Source organism: Perca flavescens, chromosome 15 (genome assembly GCF_004354835.1).
Source record: "Perca flavescens isolate YP-PL-M2 chromosome 15, PFLA_1.0, whole genome shotgun sequence".
NCBI lineage: Eukaryota > Metazoa > Chordata > Actinopteri > Perciformes > Percidae > Perca > Perca flavescens.
The window spans coordinates 20,475,100-20,491,969 of NC_041345.1; the positions used below are offsets into that span (position 1 = coordinate 20,475,100).

The 16,870-nt window shown below is 40.4% G+C and overlaps 2 protein-coding genes across 2 annotated transcripts; one reads left to right on the forward strand and one right to left on the reverse strand.

Moving 5' to 3' along the window:
- Positions 1-570: 570 nt before the first annotated feature.
- LOC114569829 (perforin-1-like) lies at positions 571-4,069 on the reverse strand. Its single transcript, XM_028599918.1, has 5 exons — positions 4,006-4,069; positions 2,857-3,431; positions 2,561-2,699; positions 2,251-2,462; positions 571-2,021 (listed from the first exon to the last, which is right to left on the reverse strand). The coding sequence occupies exons 2-5, from the start codon at positions 3,387-3,389 to the stop codon at positions 1,142-1,144; spliced, it is 1,764 nt and encodes a 587-aa protein (XP_028455719.1). The 5' UTR covers positions 3,390-3,431; positions 4,006-4,069; the 3' UTR covers positions 571-1,141.
- A 2,180-nt stretch (positions 4,070-6,249) lies between these two features.
- Positions 6,250-14,405, forward strand: paqr4a (progestin and adipoQ receptor family member IVa). The gene is made up of 3 exons (XM_028599751.1): positions 6,250-7,360; positions 9,842-10,060; positions 11,282-14,405. Exons 1-3 carry the CDS (start codon positions 7,087-7,089, stop codon positions 11,713-11,715), a joined length of 927 nt encoding a protein of 308 aa, XP_028455552.1. The 5' UTR covers positions 6,250-7,086; the 3' UTR covers positions 11,716-14,405.
- Positions 14,406-16,870: the final 2,465 nt, after the last annotated feature.

Sequence of the window (16,870 nt, forward strand, 5' to 3'; positions counted from 1 at the left end):
AAAGTGGTTTGACAGTTTAATCGATGTTGAGCAGACCCAGTACTGACTGAGGGGAGGAGCTTGTGGTCTATAGACATCTCAAACAGGTAGTGACAACATGAAAGAGAGGTTGTCGTTCCAGTCAATAATGAACCAGAGACCACAAACCTATCATTTCTCTGAAGTGGTAGAGGGCTGTGGCCATACTCTGTGAGAGCAGGAGACTATGACAAAGACAGAGTAACGTTATAGTTGTAAATGATCAGATGGGATGACATTTTTAATGATCCCTGTGATAGAATTGGGCTGTTTCAGCAGCAAACGCTGATATAGCAAAGAAAAATAATCTAAATTAAAATACACAAACAGCCTATACGAGTATGAATTAGTACTATTTTAGCACATGTTAAAAAGGCATTTATTTAAGAATACTGAAAGGTAAATCCCAGATGGAAAATCAACATATTTGAAATTAACAGAGAAAAGGAAATGTAATTACAGATAACATAACTAGAGAACAAACATTGAAATCAAAGTCAAAAATCACCAAGGCAACAATGTGATTAACATATATTAAACACACTAGAACAAGGTTATAAATACCTGTATAGAAACAATAAAATGTTTTTTAAAAATGCACAGATAAAAAAATAGGCAAAATAAGGTTGTCAGTAAAAGCGGAATTGAATCAAACTCACATTTCAACAATTGCAGAAACATTTACAGTAGATGATCAACCGCATATGCTTTGCTGACCTGTTAAAGGCCAGGCCAGTGTCTACAGTATAATGAGCGCTGTATGATAGAGCAAACATGAACATTTTGAAACTATCTTTTCTATCTAGCATATAATAACAAAAGTCTTCTGTAACATAAATTTAATTTCCCTTTTTGCTACAAGTAGACCTTAAAGGAAATTAAACTGAACAAAAAACTGAACAAAATATAAAGGACATTTTCCTGATGTTGAGTTGCAGCCACTTTCTCAACATTTCGTCAATTCTTCCCTAACTGATGTACCTCTCATCTTTATTGATTAGTAGAGATTTAATAAGGGATGACAGTTATGGATGATGCCTTTTGCTTAGATTAAACGCGTCAATACACTAAAAAGAATTGCTAACACCTTGAATATAAGCATCAGTAAAGCCAAGCATGGCTGTTATATCATATCAAACTTTTGAGTCTGGGTAATAAGACTCAGGTTTTTCTGTGAGCTTGTTTCATCCACAAACACACCCATCTCTAAGAGGATGGCCTTTGGAACAGGATGTGCATGACGGGACACATACAGCCTCTTCAGACTTTGACTCATTGGCGAAGGTTTATAGTCCTTGCATAAATCTCCGCCTAGACTTGGAGCACATTTCACCTCCAATTTGTAGAATAGTTGGCCATGGTGCAGGTTACAGAGATCCTGCTTGACTCCAGCAGAGAGGGTCTGATCACATTCTCCCAACAGGTCGTCGTCCCAGTTGTTGTCCTCATCCCACACTTCAAATCTCACTTTACTTCCCGATGACAAATCCTGGGAGCCTAGGTCGATGACCATGGCCCAGTGTGGGTTGTTGTTGTTGTGAATGACAGGAGAGCGTCGGACCATCTGCCCGTTGAAGGACACCTTCACGTAGCCATCCGTGGCTGTGGTGTGGTCTCCCCAAAGACCAGAAGCCCGCTGTACAGTTATAATGACCCGTGCCATGCCCTTACGGGTCGGGCAGCAATCTTGGTTTACAGCAGGGTCATTGTGGCATTGGCAGACACAGGTGTCCCTTGGGTCGCTCTTTATGCCGGCCTGACATCGGTCAGTGCAGTTCTTCCACAGGCCTTTCTCCAGGATATAATGGCTAATGGCTGAGCGCAGGTTCTTACGGGCAGGGGTGTTAGTAGGCAGTAATTCATGGAGCGAGTCCAGGGAATATGAGACTATGTCTGGGTTCTGTGGTAGTGAGTTCAGCCATTCTTTGTAGGCTGCTGGATCTTTGTCAGCAGAGAAAAGAAGGTCTGGCTCCGTGGTATAACCCCCTTTTATTTCTGTGAACCTGTTAGTTAGTTAGTTAGTTAAAGAATTGAGCAAGAGCAAACATTAGACCAACACTAGAGAAGCCAACGGCTTTTAGAAACAGAAGTGGGTCTTGGATTTGGAGCGAGATTTATTTAAATCTGACATATGTCAATTCTTGCAATTAAAGTCTGGCCTTTACATTGTTAAAACTAGTAATTTAGAAATACAAATTAATTAACAAAATATAAGACAAAAATGTTCTCTACCTGTCGTTGAAGAGGCTGGAGAAGGCTGACTTTCTGTCCGTCTTCTCAATGTCCTTCTTACAGTGTTCTGTTTGAGTTTTTATTGTAGCTTTAATGCTGGCGGACGCCTCAACTCGCAGGCACATTTGTACCTCCTCCAGGCTGAGGCCCAGCAGGCTGGCCTGGCACTGCCTGATGCTGGTCACAGATAGAACACTTCCTCCCAATTTCACCTGGAATTATATATTTAAACACATACTGCATAAGAAAATGTATTACTTTGTTGTTCATTTTATTTTATTGGTTTTTGTTTTTAATAATTTTGGTTTACCTTGGTAACATAATGGGTGCCAAAGTTGTCAATCAGTTTGTAAAATTGTTGCTTGTATTCAGGGCTGTAGATTTTGGGGAGCTGTTTAACTGCTTTTTGAAATTCTCTGTGTAGCTTGGAAGTGCCAGACACTCTATAGCTGTTAACAGTGAGACACCAGACAAGAAGAGACAGACCGATATGAAACACGGCTACAACAGTATTGCATTGAAGCATTAAAGTTAATTCAGTTTGTGCATTGCATTTATCTTTGATTGTAGGGTATAGTGTGCAGAGAAATGTCATCATCTTCTTACCTGTAAAACTCACAGGACATGCTGTGACTTGTGAAGCTGAACTTGTCATTCTTTGTTTTTTCCATGGAGTATTCAGCTAGTTTAGAATTAGTACCAGCTAGCATCAATGAGGCGCCTTTACTTCCTACTTTAAGATCTAGATTGATCTGCCAGTTATTTGCAACAGAAGAGGTGCTGGAACTCACCACAGACTCACTGGATCGGTGAAGTGTACTGGCCACTTTCATGCTGCAGGACTGCTTTGGTCTCCAGTCCACCACTGACAAGGGGAGCTTTTGCTTTTTGTTTTCCAGATAGGGGTTGCTACAAAGGGTGCACGTTTTATCCTTGTGTTTCCACTTATTCATGTCGAGCACAAAGGCTCCTTTACGTTCCATTTTGGTGATATCAAAGCCTTCACCAGCCAAATTGGTACCTGGAGCAAATTCTGCATCCAGGCATTGTTTGGGTGTCCCATCTACGCATGATTGATACGTACACTGAGGGAGGGACAGCACGACGCTGGCATAGAGGCAAATATTTAACAGAAACATGTTGCTGTTAAGTTGGTAGTGGATGCAAACTGATGGTTTATCCTGAAAAAGAAATGTTTCATGAGTAAGTGAAGCTATCTATTACTACACCACTGCAGGTTTCTGGTTCAACAGGACTAAACTACTATAGAATACCACACTGAAGTAGTGGAAGTAGAAGTAGTAACAGTTTTAAATAACTTTTTAACAAAAAAAAAAAAAACATTAACACAAGGGTTAAATCATCAGTCAAAGCGCTGTTGCACTTTCAAAATCATGCATCTACCTAAAAGCAGTATTTTTGATTGTTGATCTACCAATATTTTCCCCTCCAATTTTAAACATGTCACTGTTAAAGAAAACCATATCTGGGTCCCTCTGTTTTTAAGCTATTTTAGAGCCACCTCTAAAGCTTGAAACAAACCTGAAGACTAGCTGAAACCACAAAGACTAGACAAACCCACTCATAAAGATCGTTTCCATCGACTTGCACCAGTGTTTAGTCTTTGACAGTCAGGAAGGAGCATCAAGTTTACGACAGAGTGAATAGGGAGCCTCTTGACGGACTCCTGAAGGTTATGCATTTTCAGATCAAATGTAAATATATTTTAAAATAAGCAAATCAGCAGAGACTCACCTTTGTCTCTCACGTTTACACTGAACGTGTGAATCCAACTGTGCATCAAAATTTTTACTTTGTGTTTTTATGGACTGGTGGGGGGTGAGGTGACAGTGAAAGGGGAGGGGTGTGACCACTTGTGATCAGCTCTCACTGCCCTGCTCTACATGCAAATAAACACCTAGGCATTTCTGATAAATGCAAATGCTGACATGGAAAAGAAAATAGAGCCATGTCTGACCATTTTAACATACAAAATATTATTAATAAAACAGATGTATAAAGCTACACTGCAACTAGGAGAGGAACTATAAAATGTATGAAATATGATATAAAGGCATAAAAAAATATATTGTTATATTCTTCTCTTCTCTCTTCCTTTCTGTAGAACTGTTAACCACATCTGCTTAACGTGTGACATGTGGGTTGTTCAGAGTAATAGGGGGTCTTGTTCAGCACAGTCCCACAGAGATGTTGGTGTAGGAGGCTACATGTCATAAGGTCCAAGCAGCAGAGAGGGGTGAGAGGTGGAGGTGGTGTGATTCATCCAGATCTTCAGCAGTTCTTTGCTATTACAGGATTACAAGTGCTCTTCGGAAACGTCTAAATCCAAGTGCATCTATTGCTTTTGTGCAGGAATAATAGCAAATTGACCCTATAATGACAGTAATGTTGTCGTTGTTTTTAATTAGTTGTCAAGCAACACGTAGCATACCGGTATATGGGATTTCAGCATTGCACGCAAACTCATGTCTGGACTTTGACTCATTTATAGACCTGCAGCAGCAATAGATTCTCTCATGATTCAAATCTGAGAAGAAAATGCAACATCTAGGCTGAACAAAATTTGTGTCTGTAATTATAATAAGAAACACATTTTGTTGCTGTAATGAAATATTTGCTATTAACTTACAAATAATAATCGTGTTCTTTGTGTTTATCATGTGAGCTCAGGTGGCAACTGCAATATTTCCGGCTGAATTGAAGGCAGCTGTAGCTCAGTAAGTGTTGGCATTTAACTGCCAGTGCCGCCAAGGAGCATGAAACTAGTCTCAGTAAAACAGATTTAGACCAGAAGTTAAAAGAGTTTGCCTTCAAAATAAAATTATATCTTTACATAATTGAAAACATATATTTTCCTTTTTAAAGTAACTAAATGTAACTTTTAAATGTTTCTGAAACTATAATTGTGCACCTGATGATGATAAATTACCTGTAACACCATACAAGACTAACAGTGAAAAGAACGCTTTCTAGGCCTAATAGTATTTTAATTTTAGAGCCCCAGAAAAAATCCTACATTCACTGTGTATTTGTTGGTTTGGTTAATTGCCAAATTTGTTAGAAAATACGCACCAACAACTAAGATGGATCCTGTACTCTTGTGGGCCTGTCTTATAAGAGGATCCCTGTATTTAAGATTTTTATTTCATATTGTTCTCACACAGTGCATATTCTTTAATAAAGTTGTATTTTCTGTAATCAAATTACCAAAAAGAAAATCTGGAGCTAGATAGTATTATTCCAGAGCAGGAGTATTATATAGCCTACACAGGGTGGGAGTGGAGAAATGGAGGGTTAGTAGTGGCCCAAAAGCAAAGATTTGACTTAGGCACCCCTAAAGGCATCTTTTGTATTTACGTTAACCATGTTTGGCTAAACTCAATTGAGCAATGAGCAGGCACAGTCTTGCTGAGCACATTGCCTTGCTTCAATAACTGTTTGAAAATAATATTTAATATTACTAATTATAAGGGCCTTGTGAAATAGCCTGAAACGCATCTATGATAAGATATTGGTGGCACGAAATGCAGTCTATATTTAAATGTATTTGCTTTGTGTATATACATATATACATATATATATATATATATATATATATATATATATATATATATATATATATATATATATATATATATATATATATATACATATATATATATATATATATATATATATATATATATATATATATATATATATATATATATATATATATATATATATATATATATATATATATATATATATATATATATATATATATATATATACACATATATATATATACATATATATATATATATATATATATATATATATATACATATATATATATATATATATATATATATATATATATATATATATATAGAGAGAGAGAGAGAGAGAGAGAGAGAGAGAGAGAGAGAGATGTAGATTTTATTTTGAAATCAATGAGCGGAAGTGTCATCGTTGTTGTTCTTTGTAGCTTGACACTAGAGGCGATGCAGGGGAATTAAAGGCCGCCAGGGAAGACACCGCATTTCAAGGAATACGGCCAGCCAGAAATAATGGTGGGAAACCGTTGGATAAAACAGATGTTGAAGGAAGTGAATATAAGCGTTACGGACCGGACCTCGTGTGTTTGGAGTCACCCTGCTCAAATATCTGCTTTTTCATCTCCAGTCACAGGACATCGGTAGCCGAGTGCCCGGCGGCTTGCTAGCCCGCAGTCCTTCCAAAAATCTCCGCTCCAGTATCACAGATCTCATCTGTTTTTTTGTTGTTGTTTTTTTTAAAGCGTTACGAAAGCTAGCCCGCATTAGCGGAACTGATCCGACCATATGAAGCCCGTTTTCTGTCATTAAAGTAAAGGTATGACCCGCTAGTCCTCTGTTGCAAATCTGACCGCTAGGATCAAGCTAGCATCATCTGGAGTTGGATGGACGCGCGGCTCCCACTCAAACACCCACAGCATCCCTGCCTGGGACGCGTTCATGCCCGTGCTGCTGCACTGGAATGCTAACTAATTAGGAAGTGGCTTTAACATGACGAGGAACATTTTGCCCCTTAACCGCTCAAGGCTGTTAGGTGCTACACAGACTTTCTTTAGATGCCAAATGTAATGACCGTCCCGAGCTCGCACCATGTATGTGGCTGGCCGAGTCTGTCTCCAGCCTTGCGGGTGACACTCTCACAGGTACCGGCGGTTCAAAGCAAACAGCGGCGGCGCTGAAACACCGTCGCCGGTTATTGCTGAGAGAGACTTGACGTGAGCTTGCCAGTGTAAGCTAGGAGGCTATTAGCACAATATAGAACCCCTAAACAGCACCAATGGTATCCCACAAGGTTTTAGTTGCAATAATCCTATTAAATGTGTACATAGGTGTACAGTCCGTTTTTTACTTTTTCGGCGGCGTCCTTTTAACGGGCTTGTTTGCTATGGCAATTTTAAATGGACCCAGGCTTCTGGACTGGGCGAGTTCACCTCCACATCTACAGTTTAACAAATACGTCCTAACGGGATACCGGCCAAGCTCCTCTGTGCAAGACTGCATAAGAAGCCTGTTTTACCTGCACAATGAACTTGGAAACATATACACTCACGGTAAGTACAGGAATTCTGCATTAACTGCTTAGTCAGCAGGTGAGATTTTGGTAGCCTGTATTAACCCACATCAGTACAGATACTGTACAGGTACCTGCGGAAGGATGCTAAGCCAGACATTGCACAAGAAAAGCCTGGAAAGCGTTCAGGATGGCAAAAATGACTTAAACCCTTAATAGTGAAAAAATATAGTGGTGAGAAATCCCCTCAAAAATCACAACTTCCCAGAGCCCAAGGTGATATCTTCAAATCTTCTTCTTGTTTTGTCCAACAAACAGGCCAAAACCCAAAGGTATTCAGATTTCACTGGTATGTGACAAACAAAAGCAGCAAATCCTTTCATTCCCACTGTTTTTGCTTGAAAAATGATTAATTGATTATCAAAATAGCTGCTGATTATGTTTGTGTTTCGACTAAATGATAATAGAGCTCTATAATGTGGTTAGAATTTTCTCCAGCTCAACCAGCTGCACTAAAAGTAAAACAGTTAGTGTAAATGCTACTACATTTATTATGATATAGGCCTACAACAATCACATTGGCTGTTTGTCTGCATGACAAATACTTTAATATGATTTTGAATGCAGGACTTTTACTAGTAATGGAGTATTTTTACACTGTTGTAATGCTATTTGAATACTTCTACCACTAGTGTTAGTCATCACTCAGTCAGTCACTTTAAAAGTTGCCACAATTTTTCACCCAAGTTATCCACGCAATGGCGAGCATAGAGAACCACTTTTCATTTTAATTAATGCTCCATGCTTTGTAACTTATACATGTGCCAAATTGAAGAGTTAAGTATGATGAATTCAATTTTAAAGAGGCCTTATTTTATGTATTTTAACAAGCAGAAGCTAGACATACATGTTTGTCTGTTCAATTGAATAATGGAAATTGCCGGGAATGGATTTTTCATCTGGTCCAAAATGTCATGGTTACACAATAGTTTCCCATCCTTAAATAGGTTGGTGCAAGCCAAAATTAATTGTATTAATGTGTTAATCTATGCAGCCAGAGGTGAGACTGACGTGTTGGCTTGTTAGCTTCATGGTGTTATTAGGTATTCAATCTGATATGATTACACAGTCATAGCATGGCACACATTAGCATGACCTGTTACTACCATCAAAATACATCCAATAGCTGTAGCGAGTGCAGTACATCATCTGTGTGTTCAGACTTCTGAGAATCTGACAACTTCCTCATTCTAAATGTCATCAATTCACTTCCACCTGCCAGCAGTCACTGAATAAACTGCAGAAGTGATCATAAGGGAAGTGGCCTTGGAAGTCTTTATTACACCAGTGACGTCAGCTGAGCATGTTACCTCACATACACCAGTAAAATCATTGCCAATATAAGGCAGTGGTGTTTAATCCAATGAGCTTTTGTCCAATTCTCCAAATTTAGAAGAGTAGATGCAGAGCTGTGCTCATAACTCAGGTGGAACATTTTTGTATTTTTTTTTCATTGTGTTGTAACATTTCAGGTAAGTTTCATGAGCTGGTTTGTTTTGCATATAAACTGAAAACATTCTGCCCGCGGCTCAGCTCTCGGACGGTTCACCGCGTCCATGCATTCAGAGGAGGTCCTCCCTACTGTATTCAACCCTGAGTGGGACAGAGAACGGCCTGTCAGCTCAGGACGAGTGGGGGGAGGAGCAGAGCTAACACACTTAAAATAGATGTGTTACAGTAGAAGGCATTGCCAGTATCACCTGGCTGGGACAAATGCCTTGACATTGGGAAAGGCCGAGTGAGCATAAAAAGGGCAATGGAGTGCAATATGTGTGGCGTAGAGTGATAAATGATCATCACAACTGTATGTGGATCAAATTTCAAGGTCTGGATTTTTTGCTCACATAGCACTGAATGCCTCTCCCTTGCCGAATAGAGAAACTTACATTAGAGCCATTTGAGATATGGTATAAAAATAAGAATTTAGTGGGAGCTTTTTGTCTTTCCCACAAAGAGTAACACTTATACGTTTGTGCCAATCATGAAGGATTTTGCTCAGCTCAGGTGGAAGCCCTTTGCGGCCACTCATTCGTATACAGTTTGAAAAATAATGTCTGCAGGCCTCAAAAGTCCCGAGCTAGATAATCCATCACAATAAACATGACACCTTAATTTGGTTTTGTCAAAGTTTCCGTGTTATTTTATCGTGCTTGAACTTTGGGTTTTCATAACCACATGCGCATTACCTCAGGCTTTGTTTTCTGTCAAGCACTGGACGCCTGCAAGAAAAACTTCTAACTGTAATGTAGAACTGTAATAATCCTCATAATATATGTTGCTTTACAAATTTTGCACAAAAAGTAAACTCGATTTGTACATGACACTGAGTGCAACAAAGGCATTCCCCTTTGTGTTGAGCCTTGACAGGAGCTACACATGAGCTTCAACTTTAATTACAGCTGAGGTAAAGTCTACTCTAACAACTGTGCTGTCTCTGTTTCTCTGCCCTTCCTATTTCCAGGCATCCCTTTGGTTTGCTTCCTGGTGCTGCTTCCTCTCCACATCCCCTGGTCTCAGATCAGCGTCACGTGGTTGGGCGTGGTGCACTTCCTGGCTTGCCTCTCGCCCCAGCTGGGCTCTGTGCTCTACCACCTCTTCATGAACCACGAGGGAGGGGAGCCCGTCTACCACACCCTCCTTAAACTCGACGTGTGTGGCATCTGCATGATCAACACATTGGGTAAGCCTTCTTGGAAGCTCAGCAGATTTCTTCACCGTTTATCAATTTGTCAGAACATATTTGACTACTAAGTCAACTGGCCAATGTAAGCAATGATCCAAGTTCTAAAATGGTTATTGATTTGACCATGCTGCCTGTATTAGCCTATTAAAATCAACATGACAAGTGCAATGTTTTTCATGTATTTATGTACAAACAATTTAGCGTGGCCATAATATTATTCTGATAATAATACAGTAATAATTAATATTGTGACATGGGAGTGGATATCTGTTTTATAATATCACCATACAAATTAAAGGCTGCATTCATTTGATGCAGCTGTTCCTGCTAAGTCAAATTAACAATAAATGGCTCCACCTGCTTGGCCATCATATTTACTTGGGGGGGGCTGGACCTATCCAAGCTGACATTAGGCAAGAGGCGGGTAGACAATCACAGGGTTGACACATAGAGACACACAACCATTCACACTCACATTCACACCTACGGGCAATTTAGAGTCAACAACCTGCATGTCACTGGACTGTGAGAGGATGAACCTGGAGAAAACCCACGCTGACATGGGGAGAACATGCAAACTCCACACAGAAAGGCACCAAGCCAGTTTCAAACCTGGAACCCTCTTGCTGTGACAGTGCTAACCGCTGTAGCACCCGTCCAAAACCCAAAGATATTCAAGTTACTGTGATATAAATCAGCAAATCCTCATATTTGAGAATCTGGAATTGGAAAAAATGGCATTTTCTGCTTTATAAAAATAACAAACTGATTGATTGTCTGTTCATCGGCTAAAGGAATGATTGTTTAAGCTCTAGATGAGTCTAATAAAACGGAACTGTTTTCAGCCTACAAAGTCAACCCTCCTCTTCTGAACCTAAAGTGCTCTCCTTATGGACTTAAGGAATTTTCTTCTGCATTTCAGCAAATATTCATCCTCAGTTTTTTTTTTTTTTTTTTTCACCCAAGACTCCACATCTGGAAAGCTTAGTTTCATATTGAGCTTCCACATGACCTTTATATGAGTTGAGTGCTGCATTTAACACAGTCAGGCAGAGGATCTGAGTGCTGCTCACCACTCTGAAAGAGCGCTGTCACACTGGGTTCAAACAATTTGACCTGTGTGCGCTGTGGCTTGCACCAGGCGTTACATTGCTGCTGAGTCTGGCATCAATGCTCCCTCTCTATGCTGACTCTCCTTTGTGTGTTTTCTTGTCTCAGGGGCGCTGCCCATTGTCTACAGCACGCTGCTGTGCTACCCGTTCATCCGCACTGTGGCCCTGGTAGTCTACATCCTGCTGTCCAGCCACGCCATCTACTGCGCCGTCACGGCTCGGAGCAGCGTTCGCCGATTGCGCTCCTTCGCCTGGCAGGCGCTATTCCGCTTCTCCTTCTTCTTGCTTCGCGGGGTGGGCTTGGGTGGCGGCAGCCCCACCTCGCTACGCCACTTCCTCATGATGGATGCGCTGGCCGTGCTGGGCGGGGTCATCAACATCATGCGCATCCCGGAGCGCTTCCGCCCGGGCCTTTTTGACTACTGGTGCAACAGCCACCAGATCATGCATGTACTGGTGGTAGGCTCCATCCTTTACCTACACTGGGGTGTGCTGGACGACCTGCTGTGGATCAACAGCTATAACTGTCCCTCAGACTGACCCCCCCCCCTACAAGGAGCACTGGGATGTAAGGTTATAGGACCTCTGAGGGGATGGGGGTGTCTGCAGAGGGAAAGAGAATGAGAGTATTCAGGTGGAACTGATGCAGTGAGGTGAGACGATATGTTCTCTGTGCATGTGTTCACCTCATGCGCTTAAACTCAGAATGTTCATATCTACGTCTATCTTGTTACTTTGTGCAAATGTAGGCAAAAGTATGTCAAGTAACACGCACAAGCATTTTGACTCTGTCACTCTCCATAAACATGGAAACACAGGTGTATACGGACGCGCACACACACGCGCACACACACACACACACACACACACACACACACACACACACACACACACACACACAGCAAAATGTAACTGAGTGTTGAACACTGGAAAGTCTTAAGTAAAGGATCTTGTTAAAGGTTACTGCTGAGTATAAAGCCTTTACTTGATAATAGAAGTGATGATTAACCAACCACATTATCCGATGTGGTTGGTTAATCTGATGCTGTTGGTTAAGACAGTCTGCGGCTAGAAGATATTGCATGCCCTATGCAGCACATCCATATCTCAACACATGCACATCACACACACTACACACAAGTCAGAAACCCTCACACCTATATTTTTATACTACATGTACATACTGTAAGTGCTGCACAAAGCGCTCATAGTTTTCACTACATCCAACTGACTGACTTTTACAAGACTGGTTGTTTTGTCCGTGTTTCCTTGTTTTCCGCTACTGCCTCTTTCTTTATGTGTGTCAGTGTGATTTGTTCTTAATGTCACAAGATGACGAGGAAATGAAGATGGGTGAGGGGGTTCATTCCTGAGTGTGCCGGCATGTTGGCAATGAGTTTACTTGCTTTAGGTGGCTTGCACCACACATTACAATCAATTGTGCAGTGTTGTCGGTTTCCATTGCATCTGAGCTCCTTGCCAATTATAATTAGGCATTTTTAAGAAATCAGAAAAAAGAGAACAAGTGCAATAGTTTACAAACTGTGTTGTTCAATGGCATTATTGTTCGCCAAACTTTTGCTTATGGGAATAAGCAAAGTCGTAGTTATTTATTATTGTGCATTTATGATAGCTTCCCATTGTAAGGAAGATTGTGGAAGATTATGTTTTATAACTTTTAAGTTTATGCACATTTGTTCTGTAGAAAAGCCCTCTAATGTGTATTTTAAAGTGACTGAACAGGCACTCTAATCCCACCATATGTGTATTAGCTTGTGATGTAAATGTAAAGTAGCAGCAAGATGCACTGAAAGTTAAGAGATCGCCACTTAACAACTGTCAACTTTTAAGGAAACTTGATTGTAATTGTAAGTTTCTAAACAGTTGATTATCTTTACACTGTAACCATGTTTAGAAAAACAACAGCTGAAACCAACCTGCGTATTGGCACAACATGCACAAAATACTGTAATGAAATTGTATATTTATTATGCTTTGTATTTATTTGCTGATACAGTTAACCTTGTGTCTTTGTCAGCTGCTTAAACAGTTTACGTTGTTGCTGTGCAGGATCACTGGCTAACAGATCAAGTTAGAGGTCAGAGAAAATCTTTAGTTTTATACAAACAAATCCCGAGGATTAGCTCCTCATATTCTCCCCACACAATTTTTTCCCAGTGATGTTCGACTTCTCAGTCACTCGGTAGTATTGTAGAAAAAGACTGGTCTCCATGCATTACAATTCACAATAACATTTGCAATAATCAGCAAGAAAAAAACAGTTATGTGACTTTAAAAACTTGTGCAGCCCTCTTCTGAAGATTTATGTTATTTCTTGGACTTGAATGAAAATGGCTTTTTACTGTATTTGGAATTTACTTGAAATTGATGGTTTATAAGGGTCAGTCATTATTGCCACACAATGGTGCACGTTGCCATTATTTATGCTTTGTTATTTAAATGCAGCGCTTTTGCCCTGCAGCTGGATTTGTGTTCTTTGACTAGCACCTTTTTAAGTCAAACAGAGGTTACACACTGTGTCTTTTTAAGTTAGTTATTAGTATTTTATTACACTGGCCTAACCAAACAGGAATGAACCCCTGTGCCCTCCAGTCATGTATAAGTTACATCAGTTCTGTGTGAATGTCCATGATTGATGGACAATGATTGTTTTTCCACTATAATCCTCTGTGGTATTTCAGTTACTCTAAAGTAAAAGTAACTGTTGCACTGTACTTCATGCTCAAGACTAGTGGTTGATTTCTTTTCCACAGGTAGACTTTACTTTCTTAATGACATTGCACTTGCTTCCCATGACAACAGTCACAGCCGCCTACTGACTAGTCGCCAATCCCTTCAGACCCACTTCATCTTGCCAAATAAGCAGCGTCTGAGGTGTAGCACGTCCTCTGCTTCCTTTGCTAACACTGACTCATAGGTGAAGAAGGATTTCCCACAGTCTTAAACACGTACACTAGCCTCAGACTGCGTCCCCGCACCCTTCTCCTAGATAAAGAGTCAGATACTTACTCACTCTGACGCAGTGATTATTACATACTATGCCCGTCGTATAATGTTAAAGCTGAAACTAATGTATTATTGGCCATTGAATGAAACTGAAAAAATGCATGAAAGTAGCTGTAAAACAGAACCTAACGTTTCATAGTATTAGCTAATTGTTTGTTCGTTGTAGTCACTCAAAGGCCATGTCTCACGCACCTGGAAATGACTGTGTGGGTAGTGGGGGGGTTGGGGTTTTGGGGGGCTGGGGGGGTGTCACCACTACAGGAAGATGACTGAACAGATCAGATCAGAGGCGATACATCACTATCAAATAAACTGCACTCTTCATTGTTCTCAAAAGGGCTTTGGATTAAAGTAAATTACAATTCTGAAACATATTTCAAGTCCATATAAATAATGTAAATACATGTATGTGGATTATATATACATACAGTGCAAATGATATACCCTGATTAATTTTTGATACATACACAATATAGGATAAGAAGAAATGGGATTAATGGTTTGCCACATATAAACTGCTGCTCTCTCTCACAGCCAAAGCGAGAGAGGATAGCAGATGCGGCTCGGTGCGGTGCTTCAGATTAAAATCAAGAATGTGTGTTTGCTTAGCCATGTCCATATGTATGTGAACAACACAGAAAAAAAGACTGAAATTGGTTTCACTGCAAATGTAGAATTTTTGATCTTGTGTGACCCTAATTAAGAATGCTTTTGATCATTTAAATGTAACCACTTTTCTTAAGACACGTGGGAAAGAAAGATTTGTGACCATCGTTGGGGAAATGTTGGCGGGCATGTGAATACCTCGTGACAACCACTGGTCTATCTATGCATTATCAGCCGAAGGATACGTAACAGTGAAGTCGGTATGTGTTCGTTGAAATAGCCCTCTGATCCACTGTAACAGAGGGCTTCGCTCCAACATCCTGGGCCTCCCACTTCTCAGGGTGCCATAACGGTAGCTGTAACATCCAAGGCCTGACCTCTGCTTTCTGAAACATGGCTGCGAGACTGTCATCTACCTCCACCTGCCCTATTTGTCCAGTCTGTACATGCTATGAACTGGGTAACAGATTGGACAGAAGGCAGAAGGAAGGTGGAAAGGTAGTACTTCTCTGAAAACCATTTTACAGGAGTGGAACCTGGCCTTTTGTCTATATGTTAAATGAAAAAAAAATTACATGACATATTAACACATCACTAACAAAGTTCATTTTTTAATATAACACAGGTGCCGGATAGCCTGTTGATGACCTGTTTATAATGGACTACCTGTATTGTTATATAGTGATTATTCTGATTACTGTTATTCTGTGGATCCTAATAATGACACTGATCTATGTGTACAGATGATGAGGCAAGCCCTTTCCCTTAGGATGAAGGGAGCTTACTGGAGGGTCTGTCTGTTATCCGTCTTTTCATATCTGCAATGTCACGGCATTTTTAAACTGAAAACGAATGAGTGTGGCTCCATCTAGTGGAAGTTCATGTGCACTGGTGCAGCCCATTACTTTGGCCATACTACAGGCACATGAAAATAATTGACTTGTAATACTGTCCTTGCTGGTTTGCAATTATTCTCCAGGGTTGTTTATTTATATTTCCAGACCATTTATGTTCACATGTGTATATGGGCTTTCCTGCAAAACCCAAACAGGCATGAAATCTGTATGTTGCAAATAATGTGCAGGAAAACAGACGTTCTGTAGTTCACACATCTGTCCAACATTAGTGATTAGTGTCCTGTGTGACAGACTCTCTCACACTCCTCAGTCTCCAGCAACGATTGTGCAATAAACTGAAGTCTATATTTTTTAAACAGCTTATAGGCCATCTCCTTCATCCTTGTTTGTGTGTTTGTGTGTTTGTGTGTGTGTGTGTGTTTGTACTTCTGTTTGAGAAACTTTGATTGCATTGGACTCTACATATACAGTATCTCACAAAAGTGAGTACACCCCTCACATTTTTGTAAATATTTCATTATATCTTTTCATGGGACAACACTGAAGAAATGACACTTTGCTATAATTTAAAGTAGTGAGTGTACAGCTTGTATAACAGTGTAAATGTGCTGTCCCCTCAAAATAACTCAACACACAGCTATTAATGTCTAAAAGTGAGTACACCCCTAAGTGAAAATGTCCAAATTGGGCCCAATTAGCCATTTTCCTTCCCCGGTGTCATGTGAGTTGTTAGTGTTACAAGATCTCAGGTGTGAATGTGGAGCAGGTGTGTTAAATTTGGTGTTATCGCTCTCACACTCTCTCATTCTGGTCACTGGAAGTTCAACACGGCACCTCATGGCAAAGAACTCTCTGAGGATCTGAAAAAAAAATGAATTGTTGCTCTACATAAAGATGGCCTAGGCTATAAGAAGATTGCCAACACCCTGAAACTGAGCTGCAGCACGGTGGCCAAGACCATACAGCGGTTTAACAGGACAGGTTCCACTCAGAACACGCCTCACCATGGTCTACCAAAGAAGTTGAGTGCACGTGCTCAGCGTCATATCCAGAGGTCATCTTTGGGAAATAGACGTACAAGTGCTGCCATCATTGATGCAGAGGTTGAAGGGGTGTGGGGTCAGCCTGCCAGTGTTCAGACCAAATGCCGCACACTGCATCAAATTGGTCTACATGGCTGTCTTCCCAAAAGGAAGCCTCTTCTA